Source organism: Phyllostomus hastatus, unplaced genomic scaffold, assembly GCF_019186645.2.
Source record: "Phyllostomus hastatus isolate PE091 unplaced genomic scaffold, TTU_PhHast_1.1 phas_scaffold_216, whole genome shotgun sequence".
NCBI classification, from domain to species: domain Eukaryota; kingdom Metazoa; phylum Chordata; class Mammalia; order Chiroptera; family Phyllostomidae; genus Phyllostomus; species Phyllostomus hastatus.
The window spans coordinates 3652255-3669374 of NW_025334018.1; the positions used below are offsets into that span (position 1 = coordinate 3652255).

A 17120-nucleotide genomic window follows, 5' to 3' on the forward strand; every position below is an offset into this window, starting at 1 on the left:
TGGGCCCTTCCTGGTGGAGAGTTGGGGTGGTGGGCTCCGCCTGGACTCACTGGAACTGTCGGCTGCGTGCGACCACTGGGGGACACCGGGAGGGTGCGACAGGGTAGCACCTTTGGGACCACCGATCGGGGCACGATTGTGTTTGCAATGGGGACCGCAGTCTGCACGGCCAGGCGTCATGGCTGCGCTCCCCTGTGCGGCGGCCCTCCGGCCCTGGATGGGATTGGTACGGTCCAGTTGAGGGCGGGGAACCGGCTGCCGCCTGCCCGGGGGAGCTAGCCTGTACCGCTGCCTCCCCCTGTATGGTGCACGCTCCCCCGCCCAGGTCGTGCAGTGGTACGGCCCTGCCCCCTGGCGGAGCTCTGGGAAGGTCTAGGCCGGACCCCGCCTCCCCCAGCCAGCTCAGTGGTGGTGGCCAAGCCGAGTTCCGGTTCCGGTGGCTGCGGCCGCAGGCGGCCAGTGAAGCTGGGTTCAGCGCACTCTTACCACTTTAGGTCGGCGTCTGCCCTCTGCCGCACTCTGGGTGGCTACACCTCGGGGGCCTGTGCTGCCCCCGACACCCTTTCCGGGCGATGGTACCGCCCAAGGGCGCGTCCGTCCCCCGCCGTTGCTGACCCGGGTCCCCCGCTCCATGGCCGCCTCGGCGCCGCCCCCACCGGACAAGCTGGAGGGAGGTGGCGGCCCCGCACCGCCCCCTGCGCCGCCCAGCACCGGGAGGAAGCAGGGCAAGGCCGGTGAGAGCGTTGAGAGGGCTGGAGGTTGGAGAAGCCGAGGACTTGGAGGTCTTGGAGGGAGACTAGTCGGGCAGGGGGAGGCGGGAGTCCTTAGGCCGAGAGGCGATGTGTGAGGGAAGCCTGAAGCCTCCAGGGGTTAGGGGCAGGTGTCCTGGTTTGGAGGCACGTGGAATTTCAGGAGTCATTTGGGAATCTGAGAGTGTCAAGGGATGGGATGTCTCATTTAAAGGAAGAGGCAGCTGAGAGTGTGGTAGTATAACTTACTTTTCACACTATACCTTTGTAAGTATTTATCTGTTGTAAATAAGTAAGCGTATTTTCAATTTAGGAGAGTTCCTGCGAGCATGACTGGGAGAAAGGAGGTTGGGGAAACCTCAGGGAAACTTGTGTTTGCTTTTTGCTGTTCCTCTAGGTTTGCAAATGAAGAGCCCAGAAAAGAAGCGAAGGAAGTCAAACACTCAGGTGAATGGTGGTCAGTGGGCATGAGAATTCTAGCAGGCCCTCCCTCCCTGGACTGTCCACTCTGTCACTCCAGGGTTTGCCTTGGGCAGGGGCAGGGAGAAGAGAAAATGGTCTCTGTTGCTCTGTTCCTGGTCCTTTCCTTCAGCTTCATAACAAGTTTGGGTGGTGGGGGAAGATGAGATGATTTGACCAAAGACCTTGTCAGTCGGGTTTAGAATCTTCCTCTCCCATTTTTCCTGTCCTGGTCCCCTCATAACAATAGCACCTATCACTGATTTTTCCCTAGGTGCCCAAGATTGTGTTGTACTGCTTTAACGGTTTGGGGAGGTGGGCAGTTGACTCTCTTACAGATAAAGAATCTGAGGGTCCTGAGGTTATTTGGTGTCAGAGCTGGGATTCCAGCAGAGTTCTGCCTGTTTTAAAAACACAGTTGCTGCTCTGTGCTCCCCCATTTCTCTGTCGCATACTAAGGTCCGTCTTGGTTTTAGATCTGAGGTGGCTAGAGCCAGCTTCCAAAATGTGCACTGTGTTTCCGGTGCTCTCCTGGTTTAGGTCTGCACTTCCCTCCGTGACCCTCTCTTTCCCTCTTCTGTTCCCCACCAGGGCCCTGCATACTCGCATCTGACGGAGTTTGCGCCACCCCCGACTCCTATGGTGGATCACCTGGTTGCATCCAACCCTTTTGAGGATGACTTCGGAGCCCCTAAGGTGGGGGGCGCGGCCCCTCCATTTCTTGGCAGTCCTGTCCCCTTTGGAGGCTTCCGTGTACAGGGGGGCATGGCAGGCCAAGTACCCCCAGGCTACAGCACTGGAGGTGGAGGGGGTCCACAGCCTCTTCGTCGACAGCCCCCCCCTTTCCCTCCCAACCCTATGGGCCCTGCTTTCAACATGCCCCCACAGGGCCCTGGCTACCCACCCCCAGGCAACATGAACTTTTCTAGCCAACCCTTCAACCAGCCTCTGGGTCAAAACTTTAGCCCTCCCGGTGGGCAGATGATGCCAGGCCCGGTTGGGGGCTTTGGTCCCATGATCTCACCCACCATGGGACAACCCCCCAGAGGGGAGCTGGGCCCTCCTTCTCTCCCGCAGCGCTTTGCCCAGCCAGGAGCACCTTTTGGCCCTTCTCTTCAGAGACCTGGTCAGGGGCTCCCCAGCCTGCCCCCCAACACAAGTCCCTTTTCTGGTCCAGACCCTGGCTTTCCCGGCACTGGTGGTGAGGACGGGGGGAAGCCCTTGAATCCACCTGCTCCCACTGCTTTTCCTCAGGAGCCCCACTCAGGCTCCCCTGCTGCTGCCGTTAATGGGAGTCAGCCCAGTTTCCCCCCGAACAGCAGTGGGCGCGGTGGGGGCACTCCAGATGCCAACAGTCTGGCACCCCCTGGCAAGGCAGGTGGGGGCTCAGGGCCCCAGCCTCCTCCGGGCCTGGTGTACCCGTGCGGTGCCTGTCGGAGCGAGGTGAACGACGACCAGGACGCCATTCTGTGTGAGGCCTCCTGCCAGAAGTGGTTCCACCGAGAGTGCACGGGCATGACTGAGAGCGCCTATGGGCTGCTGACCACTGAAGCTTCTGCAGTCTGGGCCTGCGATCTCTGTCTCAAGACCAAGGAGATCCAGTCTGTCTACATCCGAGAGGGCATGGGGCAGCTGGTGGCTGCCAACGATGGGTGACACTGGCCAGGTGACCCAAGGAAGTGCATACATTCCTCCCTGCTCTTCCAGGGTGATTGTTTCACGTCTGGCTTTTAGTCCTTGTTTCCACTGGCATCCCATCCCCCTGGAGCAGAAACACAGTGGCTCCTGGGGGCAGAAGAGGAACTGGGGTGGGCAGGCAGGAGAGCCTGGATCGCTCACTGTTGTGGGAACTTTCACGTGGAGATCTACAGAGATCCAGGAAACCAAAGCCCTGCCGAGCAGAGCCACCTTTTGTTGGCAGTCTCCAGAAGCCTCTAGGGGTATGGCTGCAAGAGAGAAGAGGCTGGAGAAAGATCTGGAAGGCAGAGATGTCCCCTCTGCAGATGGATGGACGTCCCAAACACCTGTGCCTAACATGCCTCTATCTAGCCCCACAGCTCCAGCCTTAGTTTTTGGAGTCAAGTGTTAAAGGTTTCCGGCCAGAGGAGTTCCGTTCTCTTCCCATTCCCTCCAATAGCTCTTCCATGGGCTCTGAGAGACAGCATTGGGGGATAAAAAGGGATGTTCCCCTTTTTCTACTTTCCCTTTACCACCTCCAAAACCTGCTCAACTCTTCCCCACTCGGAGAACCAAATAGTCTGAAGAAGCAGGAGTTCTTGGCCACGGCATTTTCTTGGTGATTTGGGGCTTCGAGACAATAGGTAAAGGATGCTGTCGGGACACATTTCCCTCATACCAAAGTCACTGGTCCTTTCTCAGCCTTTCTCGAGCTTTTCTGCTAATGACCATATTTTTTTGCCAAAAACTGGGATATGTGGTCTGACAGACCGGAGTATTTGGAAGTTTGGACAGCCCTGGAAGCCCTTACAGTGTTGTGCCCCGGCCCTGCCCAGCTGTTGCACATCATTCTCAGCATTGGTCCTCAACTTCCGGTGGTGCCCTCCTTCCCCCACCTCTCTGGCTGGATTGCAGGAGAAAGCTTGAAAGGGCTCAGGGCCCTTATACCTCATTTCTTCTGATAAAAGGATCCCTGTCACAGCCTGTGGGTGGGGGAAGCGGCAGGACCCTCGTCGCCAAGGTACTGAAATGCAGTTCAGAGCTTGGGTGTTCTCTCTTCCCCTGTTCCTTTATATCCTCAGGCCTGGTGTTCAGTACTCATTTCTCAGGCAGAATCCAATGCTGTGCTTTGTTTTTACTTTAAAGCACTGCCTGCCAGAGATGGGCCTGGGACCTGTTCAGGAGCCCCTCACAGCTGATCTTTAAACGCTACTGCACACATTGCTCAGTGGGGTGGGGAGGGCGGGCCTGAGAGGGTTAGTGGTTGCCCAGACCCCACCCAGCATGTGCAGAGGAGACAGGTAACGCTGCAGAACTCGGCTTGCCTGTCTAGTGCAACCAGCCACCTTTGAGGCTGTGGGAAGAAAGGAGGGGCCTGTGGCCTCTTTGGGTCCCCACCCCCAACTCTAAAACAACAGAGAGTGGCCCCTCCGCTGGTCTTTGTGTTGTGTTTGTGGTTCTGTTGTCCCCTTTCATCTGTTGCTATTTTTGTGCTGCCTTCCCCCACATCAGCATTTTGTAAAGTGGCTCCTGTGGGAAGCCTGCTCAGTCCCTCCTTCACTGTTTTGGAAGAAAGTGGGGGTGGCAGAGTTGAGGTGGTGGGAGAGGGGTCTTTTGTACTGTTGGATTAATAAAATGACTGGAAAATCCAGACAGGGACTCCCTGCTGTTCCTGTGCACAAAGGTTGGGGTGGGCAAATGTCACTGCTGGGAAGGGCACTTGGGGTGGGGGGTCATGTATGCCCTGAGGGTCCTGGTTAGTGGGGATGGCAGAAAGATCTAGCCCTGTAGCTGGACCTGGGTGGAGGGAGTCCTGCATGCCCCCCGTCTTACGCCCGCATTCCCCCAACCTACCTGTCCGTCCCTGCTTTGAGAAAGTTTCTTTTCTGAGCACATTCCTGGGCCCGGCCTGGAGCCTAGCAGGAGGCTTGCCTCCTAGGACTTGGGAAAACAAGTGCCTTTAGCCTTCTCGGGTTTAGCGCCTACCCTCCAACCTCCAGTTATTTGGGTTAGGTCTCAAACGTAGGTCCAAGGATGGGGGAAGGGGCACCCCCGGCCTGGCTCGGCAGATGTCATTTGGGGATGCTTTTCAGGCCCCTCTTCTTTTAAACAAGGGATAGTGGCACCCTTAAACAATCTGCATGGCAGCAGAAAGGGGAGGGCGGCAGGAAGGCTATTTCTAACCACGACTTGCCACTCTCCCCTCCCCCATCCTGCAGCTGCCTGTGTCTATCCTGGGCCCAATTTGGTTTTTGTCCCTGTCCTCTCTGGAGATGCCACCGTTTACCTTTCAGTTGAGTCTTCCTTCTAGTAAACAGACACTGGGAAAGGAGGGATGGTCACCCAACATTCAATTTGTTAGAATTCCAATCTCCCACCAGAAGGTAAGCCCAGGTGTTAGGGCTGTGCAGGTCCTCCCTTATCTTTCCGTCCACCCACCCACCCCGCCTCTCCGCTCTAGTTCTCATTGGCCAAAAGTTTCCACCCACCCCCGCCCTCAGGGAAGTTGACTCCCCATTGGTCAGTCCTGGGTCACATGACTACTCTGCTTTCTGGGGCTGGGAACCAGGGGAGCTCGCAACAAGTTCAGCTGAAGACTGAAGCCAGAGCAGGATCAGGTAATTCCCCAGAGCGGAGAGGGCCCGCAGATGTGCGGTGGGAGGGACGGTAACGGAGAGGAAGGGCCGAACGCAAAGGGTTGTGCTCCACGGAGTCCGCAGAGCTGCTGTCACTGCTGGAATGGGGGAAAGGGGACCATGGGCTGCTTTTGCCAAAACAGGAACTTGCTCTGGGTACCCCAGGCAAGTACTTGTGGCCCTAAGTCCTTCGCTTTAGAGCTTTGGGGGAACAGCTCTTAGAGGGGTTGACATTAGCTAGACCAGAATTCCCATCTTTGAACGGAGTGGGAGAGCTCCCCCTTTAGCTGCCTTGTAGAAATAGCAGAAATCTCTGACAGTCCTTAAAGGGTGTTTTTGTTGATTTCTGCCTGAATGAAGAGAGAGGGGGTAGTGCAGGAAGGGGTGGTGGTGGGTTTTCTTCCCAGAGAGCGATGATGAGAAAGAGATCTAAAAGGACAGAGCGGAAGGGTAGAGGTTAGACAGCAGAAGGAACTTCCTAATAAGGCATGAGATGTTGACTTGGGAGAACAGGGGGATCTTTTGGAATCTTGGGTGAACCCAATCAAGAGAGGTACCAGGGCTTAGAACCCTGCGTGCAACGGTTCCAGCACTGTCTCCTGTTTGGGTCTCAGAAGTGTTTGTCTTGTTGACCCAAATACCGTTGCTGGTTTCCATGGAGACAATGGTCTGACATCACAAGCTGGTTACCATAGTGCTTGGTTCTGGAGGACCTGAGCAGGCTGTACACAGCCAGGGATAAACAGGGACCTCAGACCAAGCTGCTGCACTTCCTTCCTGCCACCACCTGTTAACAGTCACACAGGAACTGGGGATGGGGAGATGGTGACAGAGCAGCGGAGGAGGGGCCTGAGAGCAGGGTGGCTGCACAGTGCTGGCTCAGTGGAGGCCCATAGAAGCTGGTTGGCGGTGGGGGGTGGGGCTGTGGGACTGGGAACGGGGAGTCACTGCAGCCGTTCTCCTGTGTCCTTACGGGATGGGTGTGTGTGTCTGGGAGACATAGGCATAGGGAAAGACACTGAGCTCTCCTTCATCTGTTGTGGGCTTGGATCTTGAAGACCCACTGTGTGCCTTACACTCACTTATACATAAGGGAACAGCATGTGGCTTCCGAAGGTGGAACTGCCATCCGTCCTTCCAGCCTCACTTCTGTCCCCCAGGGCTTCCTTACAGAGCCCTTTCCCACTTGCCACTCTTCTAGCCCCCGAGTAAGAAGTTATTTATCCTCCTCTGAAGGATCATAGCTCAAGACTCTGGGGGGTCAGCCCCTCAGCTTCCAGCTGCAGGTGCCCAGATGAGGGGTCACTCGGGGCCTTGGATGAAAGGGTAGGTCCTTTTCTACTTGCCTTCCTTTGTGCCAGGCTTTGGAAGCTGGAGGGACTTCCTGCCCCCACTCTGCCAAGTCAGAGCAGATCCGCCCGGGCAGGACCACAGCCCTGGTTTCTGTCCATGCTTTGAAAACTGTAAAGTCTTTGTACATGACAGTTGTCATAAAGCCCTTTCCCCAATCAGCTTTAAGTTCCCTTAGATGAAACTCGGGGGTTACTCAGAAGGGCACAGAATTTGAACTGGAGAGCGAGGGTAACAGAAGAGCGACTAAAGGCATGTTCAGCCTCCCACCCCTGGCTGCAGGTGAGAACCGCCTGGGAGGTTTTCAAAAAGATCCTTGCCTGCACCTGCCCCTGATCACAATCGAATCAGAGTCTCAGGTGCCCTGAGACTGAAAAGTGTGCACCCAGTGTTGAGAGGGCCCCTGAACTAGACTGTATGAAGGACTTATGGTGGGTGGGTGAATAGGAGACTTAGGGCTGAAGGAGGCAGTGGAGTCTTCTCTTCCTAGTCTTGGGGAGGAGGCAATGACTTGGGGGGAGCCTGCCTGGGTGAAGGGAGGGCTGGGTTGTTTTCCTCACTCTTTTTTGCCATTCGTCTTCGTAAGTCAGCTCAGCCACTTTATGGCCTCCGTGTGCCCTGGCCACAGCATGAGACAGTTGGCTTGGTTATTCCCCAAAGCCTTTCCAGCCCTCTGATTCGACTTGACCTTTCAAGGTCAGTTCAGTTTCCCAAAGCCCTGTTGGTCCTTGGGACAGGCAAGCTTCCCTGGCTGCCCACAGGTTCTGATTTGCAAGACAAATACTGCCCAGCAGAGATGCAGTGTTAGGGTCAGGAGGACTGAACCAGGCTGGTCTGGAAGCTGCTCCGCAGCCCTTAAGCCTCGGAACCCAGCCCGGGCTGCTCCCTGCATCCTGCTTCTCCTGAAGGGAGCAGGGCTGCTGAAGCTCTTCTCTGCAGGTGGCAGCCCCAGCAGCCTCAAGGACCTCGGCAACTATGGCCTCCTGCCCAGATTCGGACAACACCTGGATGCTTGCTGGCTCAGAGGTAGGAAAAGCAGGCCTGGGAACCTCCTGGAGGGGGACTCCTGCAGGGCTGGGCTGCTTTCTGGGTCTGTCCCTTCCTTGGTCCTGATGGTCATCTGCCTCACCTCCTGCCACCTGTGAAAGGGACTCTAGTGTCAGGGGAAGGAAATCAGGCCTCACGAGTCAAGTGCTGGGACTTGACTGTGCTTGGAAAGTAGGGAACCAACTGTTGTTGTGAGCTGTGGGAAGTCAGAAAGAAATTCCGGTAGGGAGACCGGCCTGAGCAGAGGGTATGAGGCACAGCAGGAAAGCCATTCTGCAGAGACGATGAGGAGGCCCCTTGGGTGAGGCTGCAGCAGGGGTCAGAGTGTTGGAGTGAGGCCAGGGCCGAGCCTGGGCCCTCTGGGAGACAACCTCTGATGGGCCTGGCTCAGGCATTCAGGGCTCATCCTGCTGGGAAACCGCTGAGGGCCCACTTCTGAAGGAGTCAGGACACTCATTGCCCTGGCAGAGGACGGAGCCTCTGCAGCTTTGGGGCACAGGCGGAGGGTGTTTTAAAAATCCTGTAGTCCAGGCAGTAGTTGGTGGGGCTCAGACCCAGTGGATTCTTGTGCTCCTGAAGCCACTGAGAAGGGTGGAGGGGCTGGTGGGATGGAGGACTGAGGGGCTGGGGAAAGTTTGTAAAGGGATCCAAGCCCCAGTGGCTTGGTGCGTTAGAACTGCCAGGAGCGAAGGCGAGGAGCTGGAGTTAGGCCGTGGAGTTTGAGTGCCCTGGAGGAACCCAGCTGTGTGGGGAAGAAGCTGACCTCAGGGGTGACGCTGTAGCAGGACACAGTCTGGGGCTCGCCAGTAGGACAGGGTGGACACTCTGCTCTCAGAGCCCTGGGGTGCCTTTGTGGACGGCTATGCATTGTGTCTTGCTGTCTTCCCCTGTGAAAAGGGTGGGTTGTGATTCTTGCCTTGTAGAGGTGGCCATGAGAAAAAAGTGATTCCAAAATTGCAAAGAAACATTCTAAGGTCAGGAATTATTCTTGGAGGGGTGGTGGGAGCTATGGACAGGGTAAGCAGGCGATGGGCCTGCTGAGAAGGAATGCACATGGAGAGAAGAGGCCGAGCTGGACAGCCAGGCTCGCAGCACCACAGCAGATAGGCGAGGCGAGGGCGGATGCGGAGGGCCAGGCTTCTGTAAGCAGCGACTGGGAGAGGGCTGTAAGGGGGGAGTGGGAAAAGCCAGAAAAGCTTAGAAGATGTAAGTGAAGTGGGCGTGCCAGCTGTTTGAGGGCAATTGCAGGGAAGCCCGTGGAGGACCTGACTGTGACCCTTAGGCACCCAGGGGACTTGGTTCTCTTGCTATCCTCCCACCTTGCAGCCAGTAACAGGGAGGGAAGTGCTGACGATCTTGGAGGGGAGGGAGACCCAGGCTCTGTGCACCCAGCTTCTGGGTGGGGGGCAGGTTCGTTTGGTGTCCAGTGCCTCGGTCCAGTGGTGCTTCTTTGTTAAGCAGAACTGAGCCTCTGACGGTTCCTCAACAGCAGGTGAAGCAGGTGAAGGTAGGAAGGGCCAGACACAATGGAGCTGCGACGCGCAGTGCCGGCGGACCCCTCACTCCGCCTCACTTTGGATCAGCTCACTACTCGGTGTGCTGAGTTTCTGTGACATGTGGGTTGGGGTCCCTGAGCAGCACAGCTGGGCCTAGGGACTCTGGTTTGTCCTGTTGTCCTTCCTCTGGAGCACCTCCTGCTTGTTCCCCTTCCCCCAGAGCCTGCCTGTGGAGACCCTGGGCCCCGAGTCCGGGGTGGACCTAGAACCTCAGAGAGCTCCCCAGACCCCTTGGAGCTCCTCCAAGGCAGATGGTGAAGAACTAGCTGGGACCTTGGATGGAGAAGGTAAAAGGCCCTTGCTGAAGGTGGGGTGCAACCATCTCTCTTCTGTGTTCTAGGGTTCCAGCTTCATCAGGGAAGGGAAGCTGGTTAGTCTCATTTCCCACATTAATCTCAGTTTAAGATATTCTCCCCTCATTCCATCCTGGCTTTTTCCTGCCTCTTCCAACCAGTTGAGGCCTGCAGGAGCGAGAGGGCTGTGTAGGAAGTATAGCTGGGGGGCTGTGGTGTTTTCCCTGGGCCTTTTCTTTCACTACAGAGACCCTCTGCCAGAGCGAGAGCTCCCAGTCTGGTCCCATTCTGCCAGAGGAGACCAAGGCCAAGGTGAGGACCTTCGCTGAGGACAGGGAAGGAAGTGGGGAGGGTGGGGAGCTGCTCACAGCTGTGTCTAAATCAGGGCACGCTGGAAGGTGACGGTCATGGTGTGGAGTGCCCTGGCTCAGGAGACACAGTGGCCCAGGGAGACTTGGAGGAGACCCCAGCGGTGGCAGAACTGGGACGGGAGACACAGGACCTGGAGGATCAGAGCTTGGAACAGAGTCTGCCCTCATCCCCCAAAGCCGGTGAGAGTCCTCCTCGTTCCCCTCTGGCACTGTTCTTCTAGAAGGTATGTTTGCGGGAGCCAACCATCCCTGCTGAGCATAGCCCTGGGCCAGGCGCCAGGACTTAGTAGCTTGGTGCTTCCTTAAATTTTACTGGGGAGTCCTCACCCCCTCCCCCTGAGGCTCAAAGAGGTTAGGTGACTTGACCGAGGTCACACAGATGAAAAGTGGCAGTGCCCAGGTCCAACTGGCTCTTTTCTCTTTGCCTTGGGGCCTCCTCTTTTCTTGCCTCTAGATTCAACTATCCTCCCCTGAGTCCTTACCACGAATTAGCTCTTTGCGTGCGGGAGGAGGGGGAGCGGATGGTTCGTGGCCTAGGCAAAGGGACATATAATTAAGCTGCTCCCACAGGAGGGGGAGGGTGGCTCAGTCAGGGGACAGGTTGAGGGAGGTTGAGGGGAAAGGAGGCAGGGGTGGTTGGGGAAGGTTGACCGTGGAGGTGATGTTTGGGTGGAGCCTGGAGCAAAGAGCAGACTTTTTGGTAGGCAGGGCAGGAGGAAGAGGACAGCCGGGCCCAGGCTGCAGTGTCAGCCAAGGGCTGGGGGCCGCTTATCCTGTGCTGAGGAGGCTGCATCCGAGGTTTGCGGCAGAGGAGCGTATGAACTCATCTGTGTTGGAGGTGACAGGGTGGAGAGAGAGGCCAGGGCCTCGGGCCATTTAGGGGGCCACTGCAGTGGTCAGGCAAAGCCGATGGAGACCGGAACTATGGCACACACAAGGCATGCAATGTCAAGATGTTCAGGTGTCGAACTGTCTGAATGTGACGTGAAGGCTTTGGTTGGCTAGATGGTTACAGTGTGCCTTTCCCCGAACTGGGGCGACACCAGGAGAGAACCTGTTTGGAGGGCAGTGTGTTGAGTGTTTGGTCCCCATGGGGTATCCAGGTAGGCGTGACCGGTGGGCAGGTAGACGTCTGGACCCGGACCTCTAGGGAAGCCAGGTCAGGCAGGACAGATTCCTCTGCTCCAGGGGGCTGTCGGCGGTGGGGCAGAGACGGTGTGTACAGTGAGAAGAGCAGAGAACAGAAGTGGTGTCAGGAGACCACCACCTTTAGGACCAGGTGGAGCCAGAGAGGGACTGCACAGGAGTGGCCAGAGTCAGGACTGACCTGGGAGGATGGTGGTCGCTATAGGAGCTCGATGAGAGGCATCCTGTAGGAGGTGATGGGAGGAAGGAGGGTGCTTTTAGGATGAAGCTGCCCTTGTAGTTTGCAGACCGAAAGGACCAGTCTCCCATCTCCAGACTGGGCAGGGGCGGTCACTGACGCTCGTGCAGACAGGCCCCTCTCTGTGATCAGGGCTGGGGGCCTCCCTGTGCCTCCCCCCATTCCCCTCTTCCCGTGTCCCACCTCTGCAGTTGCCTCACTGCCTTGTCCCCACTCTTCCTCCAGCGTGGATCGGGGAGGAGGCCCACTGCACCAGCAGCGAGGATGACACCGACGTGGACGTGGAGGGTCTGCGGAGACGGCGGGGCCGGGAGCCCAGCGCTCCTCAGCCTCCGCTGCCCCTGGGTGTGGGGGACGAGGCCAGAGGCCAGGGCATAAGCGGGGAGCTGGGCCTCTCCCTCAACATGTGCCTCCTCGGGGCCCTGGTTCTGCTGGGCCTAGGGGTCCTCCTCTTCTCTGGTGAGTGGCGCCTCCCCTCCTGGGGCCCTGAGCCTCTAGCCTGGCCCTTCCTGTCCCCCTGCCTTTAGCCTCACCCCACACCCTCCTCTGAGGTCTCACCGGGCTGCTCTGTCTCCGTCCTCAGGTGGCCTCTCAGAGTGGGAGAGCGGTGAGTGGGGAGGGCCCTGGCTTGTTGGTGTCTGTCCCCTCCCAGCTGAGGGAGGCCGATGGGGGCAGCAGTTTGGGTCAGAAGTAGGGATGCTGGGGGCTGTACGTTTATTGCTCAGTCGTGCCTTGTCAGCTGTTCAGAGCAACCCTTGGCTCTTCAGCTGGCTGGACTTCTCCATCAGGGGTGGGTCCAGGGCAGGACAGTGACCCTGTGCGTGAGTGGGAGGAGCGGGTTCTGGGTGTCCGGGGGCCAGTCTCAGGACTGCACTCTCCCACAGGGCCTGCAGAGGAAGTGGAGCTTCAGGTCTTTCCAGATGCCCCAGTGGACTCCGAGACGCCAGATGCTGTGGGGGAGGGGCAGGTTTGTGTGAAGGTGGCCCTCAGTGTGCCGGCCTGGCTGGGGGTGTTCTGTTCAGGGCTGCCTGGGCTGTGGGTCAGGGTAGGGTAATTGGCTCCTTTGCCCTCAGGATGGGCTGGAGCAGCAGCTGCAGGCCTCAGTGCTCCCGGACAGTGTCCCCAGCCTGCAGAACATGGCCCTTCTGCTGGACAAGCTGGCCAAGGAGAACCAGGATATCCGCCTGCTGCAGGCCCAGCTTCAGGTAGGCGAAAGCAGGAAGCAGTAGGGTAGGCCAGCCCTCATTAGGTCAAGTGTCTGTCCCCCTGTCCTCCCTCAAAAAGAAATTTCCCCTGTTTACCCATATACCTTAACCCTGTCCATTTTCCACTCTAGTGAGGTCATCTTCCTAGTTCTCTGCTCATATTTCTCATGCTAAAGATTAGGCCAGGGCTGGCATACCTGTTTCATGTGGCATGCCACCTCTGATTGATTGGTATGGTCTGCTTAGAGCATTGGGTGGAGGATTTGAAGAACATGCCAAGGCTCAATGGGAAAGAAGGACTGTGATCGATCAGTAATGTCTGTTCTGGGCATAGGAGGTGGAAATTAGGTAATGAGAGCCACATGTTGGCTATCCTTAGGTGAATCGAAGTGTGTGCTTATATACGGACATAGAAGCTGGGGCCTGTAATTGAATTTGGGGACCCCAGGATCTGGTGCATATTGCGGATGGTGGAGGGAGGCTAGAACCAAATCCTCCGAGTGTCGCAGGCCATAAAAGGGCCTTGGGCCACCTGCCCACTATACTGGAATAGAATTGGGGTAGAAGGCACTGGACTCATCCTGAAAATACCCTCCTGTGGTACCCTCCATCTCCACACCATTCCAGGCCCAGAAGGAAGAGCTTCGGAGCCTGATGCACCAGCCCAAAGGGCTAGAAGAGGAAAATGCCCAGCTCCGAGGGGCCCTGCAGCAGGGCAAGGCCTTCCAGAGGGCCCTGGAGTCAGAGCTGCAGCAGCTGCGGGCCCGCCTGCAGGGGCTAGAGGCTGACTGCGTCCGGGGGACCGATGGGGTGTGCCTCAGCTGGGGCAGAGGCCCACAAGGTGGCAAGGTCTCCAAGGAGCAAGGCCCTTGGGGGCGGGACACTGGCTTCCTAGAGCAGAAAGAACAGCTGGAGGCTGAGGCCCAGGCATTAAGGCAAGAGTTGGAGAGGCAGCGGCGGCTCCTGGGGTCTGTGCAGCAGGACCTGGAGCGGAGCTTGAGGGATGCAGGCCAGGGGGACCCAGCTCACCCTGGCCTTGCTGAGCTGGGCCACAGGCTGGCCCAGAAGCTGCAGGGCCTGGGGAACTGGGGCCAGGACACTGGGGTCCCTGCCAATACCTCAGAAACCTGGCATCAGGAGCCACGCTTCCAGGGTTCCAGAGAGGGGAGTGGAAAGGAAAAGTGGCGGGACGGGCAGCAGGACCGGAAGGCTGGGCACTGGAAGCATAAAAAGGAGGAATCTGGCTGGGAAAGGAAGAAGAGCTGGAGGGGTGAGGAGGACGTGCAGCTGGCAGGGAGATGGAAGGAGGGCAAGCCAAGGGCAGAGGAGTCGGGCAAGAAGGATGGTAAGCAACAGAGTCCCAAGGAGCCCCCCAGGAAAAGTGGGAACCTCCACTCCTCTGGAGAAAAGCAGAAGCACCCTCAGCGGAAGGAAGGGGCTAAAGACAGACGTGACCCCCAGCCATTGTGGGCGGAGCTATTGAGGCACAAGTACCGGGCACCCCAGGGCTGCTCCGGCGTGCACGAGTGTGCCCGACAGGAGGGTCTGGCCTTGTTTGGCATTGAGCTAGCCCCAGTGCGGCAGCAGGAGATGGCCTCTCTGCTGAGGACATACCTGGCGCGGCTGCCCTGGGCCAGGCAACTGACCGAGGAGCTACCCCTCTCGCCAGCTTACTTTGGTGAGGATGGCATCTTCCGCCACGACCGCCTCCGCTTTCGGGACTTTGTGGATGCCTTGGAGGACAGCCTAGAGGAGGTGGCGGCGAGACAGACAGGTGATGACGATGAGGTGGATGATTTTGAGGACTTCATCTTCAGCCACTTCTTTGGAGACAAAGCACTGAAGAAGAGGTGGGCAGCTGTGGGGGCGCTGGGTCTGGTGGGACAGAGGAGAAGGGGAGAGGTGGGGGCTGTGTGTGAAGGAGCAAGGGTCCTGAGTCCAGGGCCTTCCATATGGGTCCTTGTCTCCATTGTTAGTCCCTTCCGGCTTCTCGTAAGCCAGATACATTCCTGTCTTTGAGGGCAGGAGGCTGCCCATGCTCCCCCAAAAGGTGTCCCCTTTGGGCCGGGGGATTTTTCCTCCCCAGTTGTCCTGACCTGCCTACATCTGCTTGGCCCAGGGCGTAAGGGAGATTGCTTCTACCTTCCTGCCTCCCCAGCGGGGGCCTTCATTCTGGGAGACTAGGTCTGGCCCTCAATGTGATTGGTCTCCTTAAGTGAAACAGGGCTCCCTTCTCCTCAGGGAACCCTTCTTTAGCACGTGGCATTATTCTCTAAAGGCCTCTTCCCGCCCCCCTCCCCATAGGTCCGGGAAGAAAGACAAACACTGGCGGAGCCCCAGAGTCGTTGGGCCCAGGGAGGAGCGCAGCCACCACCGCAAGGGCTGAGGCCTGTTGTTCTCCGACCCCTGGGGACTGCTAAAAACTGCCATTTCTCCTGGCTTGGTTGGTGTCCTTGAATGTCCTTCACAGAGGAGAGTGAAATCACCCAGCCCTGCACTGATGCCACTTTCTCTAGAAAAAGGCCGTAGCTGGGCCTGCCTTGCTGTCTGCGGAAATGTACACGCGTGTCCAGGGCCCTGGGCTGGGCCCCTTGGCAGTCCAATTAGGTCATGCCGAATGTGAAAGGGGATGGGGGAGAAGCTTGTTTTATGGGGAGATGGAATGGGCTGGGGTGGGGGGTGGCGTTCTGATTCTGAAACCAAAGACCTTCCCACCTCTTGTGTGTGCTGCCCCAGAGTGGGCCCCGGTCCCCACCCCCTGACCCCGTGCCCTCTGGGGCTCGGGAGCTGCTGGCTGGAGGCCCAGAATCAGGGCTTCCCTTGGGGCTTTATTACAGTTGGAAGCAGCTCTCCCCAGGGGGTGAAGTCCCCTTCTTACACTGGCTTCTCACTTGGCCTCACCTCCCCGTTGGAACTGTGAACTCAGACCCCAGTCGAGAGCTTTTGGAGCTGTGAATTGGCCGGGTCTGTCACCTGGGGTGGTTTCCAAGGGCAGGGAGACACTCTTCCACCACCTTGTAGGCACTGGTACTTCCCTCCTCCCATACACCCATTTCCCCTCTCTGCACCCTCCCGACAGTTCAGGCCCTCTGGGCTGGAACACCTCGTCTGCTTACAGGGGCTGGAGCACCCCATTCGCTTACAGCGGACTTGCCTGCACCCTTGCAAGATGTAGAAAACGAACGTGGGTTTTGGCATCCGAGCCCTGGGCTCAAATCCAGGCTGAGTAATCTTGGGCAAGTTAATTTCCAGGAACCTTGTGTTTCTTATCCTCATAAAAGGGGATTGAAGGGCTTGGGGAGACATTAAATAAAGCAATATAAGCAAAATGTTGTCCAGACTTTGGCACTGAAAAGTTATTTCACCCTTGAGGGAGGGGAGAACCCTTCCTACCGCCTCCCATCATGAGGCTTCTGGGTTGGGGAGGTGAGGGAGCCACTAGGTGGCGCCCTGGCCCCACATTTGCTCCAGACCTTGGCCCGCCCCCCCCACTACTTAGTGCCCCAAATCTCGGACCCCACCCCACTGACCCCAACCTGTTCACGGGTGAGCTTTTCCAAGAAGACCCAGTCTCTGTTAGGCTATGCTTTAGGAAGTCCATCCTGAGGAGCTTCTTGATACCCGGGGAATCCCCTAGGGGGCGGGATGCGGGGTGACGGCAGGCTAGGTCAGAAGTGTTACTAATACAGGGGAGGGGGCCTGCAGGCTCCATCCAGAAGGGGCCACGGTGGGTAGCAAGTGCTTATGTAACACTATGTGACTTCACAGTGTGCCCCTCTCTGTTCAAGGGCTGCGAGTGTATCAGCTCATTTAATTCAGCTGCGGGGAGGTGTGGGGTGGAGGCAGGGCTGGCTGGAGATGCAACAAGGACCACACATTCAGCAAACATTTATACAGCCTGCTGTGTACTCGCTTTCTACAGTAAGACAGAGCAGCGAGACCTGATGAAGAATGTCCTCATAGGCAGAGAGGCGGTGCCAGGGGTTGGGGGTGCTGTAGGAGAGGACTGTGCTGTTTCTGGAGAAGGGGCTGGGAGGAGCACGTACAAGTCGGTGGAGGGCCAGAGCCTGGGGCTGGCATCCCAGTTCCGTGGACTGTGGTTCCTCCTGAGGAAGCCAGCTTATGCCGTTCCTGTTGCTCAGAACGTATGCTGGTGGTAAACTCTGGTGTCCGGGAGAGGGATTCAGACTGGAAGGCAGGCGGGGTTCTGTGTCTGGGAAAAGCGGCCTGGGCTTAGGGGAGGGGCCACAGCCTGGCCTCCCTGTTCCCAGAGGGAGTTTGTTGACTCTCACTCTGGCCACTCAGGGCTTCTCAGTTCCATTTCTCACCGTTTCCTTCGTTTGCATAACGGACTCTCAGGCTAGGAAGTTCCCCCGAGCACCCCCTCTTCCTT

At 57.7% G+C, this 17120-nt stretch overlaps 2 protein-coding genes across 4 annotated transcripts; both read left to right on the top strand.

Annotated features, from left to right (window-relative positions):
• Positions 1 to 20: 20 nt before the first annotated feature.
• Positions 21 to 4536, top strand: PYGO2 (pygopus family PHD finger 2). Of its 2 annotated transcripts, none has more exons than XM_045817299.1 (3): positions 21 to 782; positions 1147 to 1196; positions 1800 to 4536. In XM_045817299.1, the coding sequence occupies exons 1-3, from the start codon at positions 632 to 634 to the stop codon at positions 2862 to 2864; spliced, it is 1266 nt and encodes a 421-aa protein (XP_045673255.1). In that variant the 5' UTR covers positions 21 to 631; the 3' UTR covers positions 2865 to 4536. The 2 variants fall into 2 exon arrangements, with proteins under 2 accessions (XP_045673255.1, XP_045673256.1); XM_045817300.1 differs by having other exon boundaries at positions 397 to 734.
• An 887-nt stretch (positions 4537 to 5423) lies between these two features.
• PBXIP1 (PBX homeobox interacting protein 1) lies at positions 5424 to 16056 on the top strand. Of its 2 annotated transcripts, XM_045861636.1 has the most exons (11): positions 5424 to 5503; positions 7811 to 7897; positions 9635 to 9761; positions 10015 to 10079; positions 10153 to 10318; positions 11748 to 11981; positions 12106 to 12129; positions 12407 to 12489; positions 12596 to 12727; positions 13355 to 14577; positions 15032 to 16056. In XM_045861636.1, exons 2-11 carry the CDS (start codon positions 7847 to 7849, stop codon positions 15111 to 15113), a joined length of 2187 nt encoding a protein of 728 aa, XP_045717592.1. In that variant the 5' UTR covers positions 5424 to 5503; positions 7811 to 7846; the 3' UTR covers positions 15114 to 16056. The 2 variants fall into 2 exon arrangements, with proteins under 2 accessions (XP_045717592.1, XP_045717593.1); XM_045861637.1 differs by lacking the exon at positions 12106 to 12129.
• The last annotated feature ends 1064 nt before the right edge of the window (positions 16057 to 17120 follow it).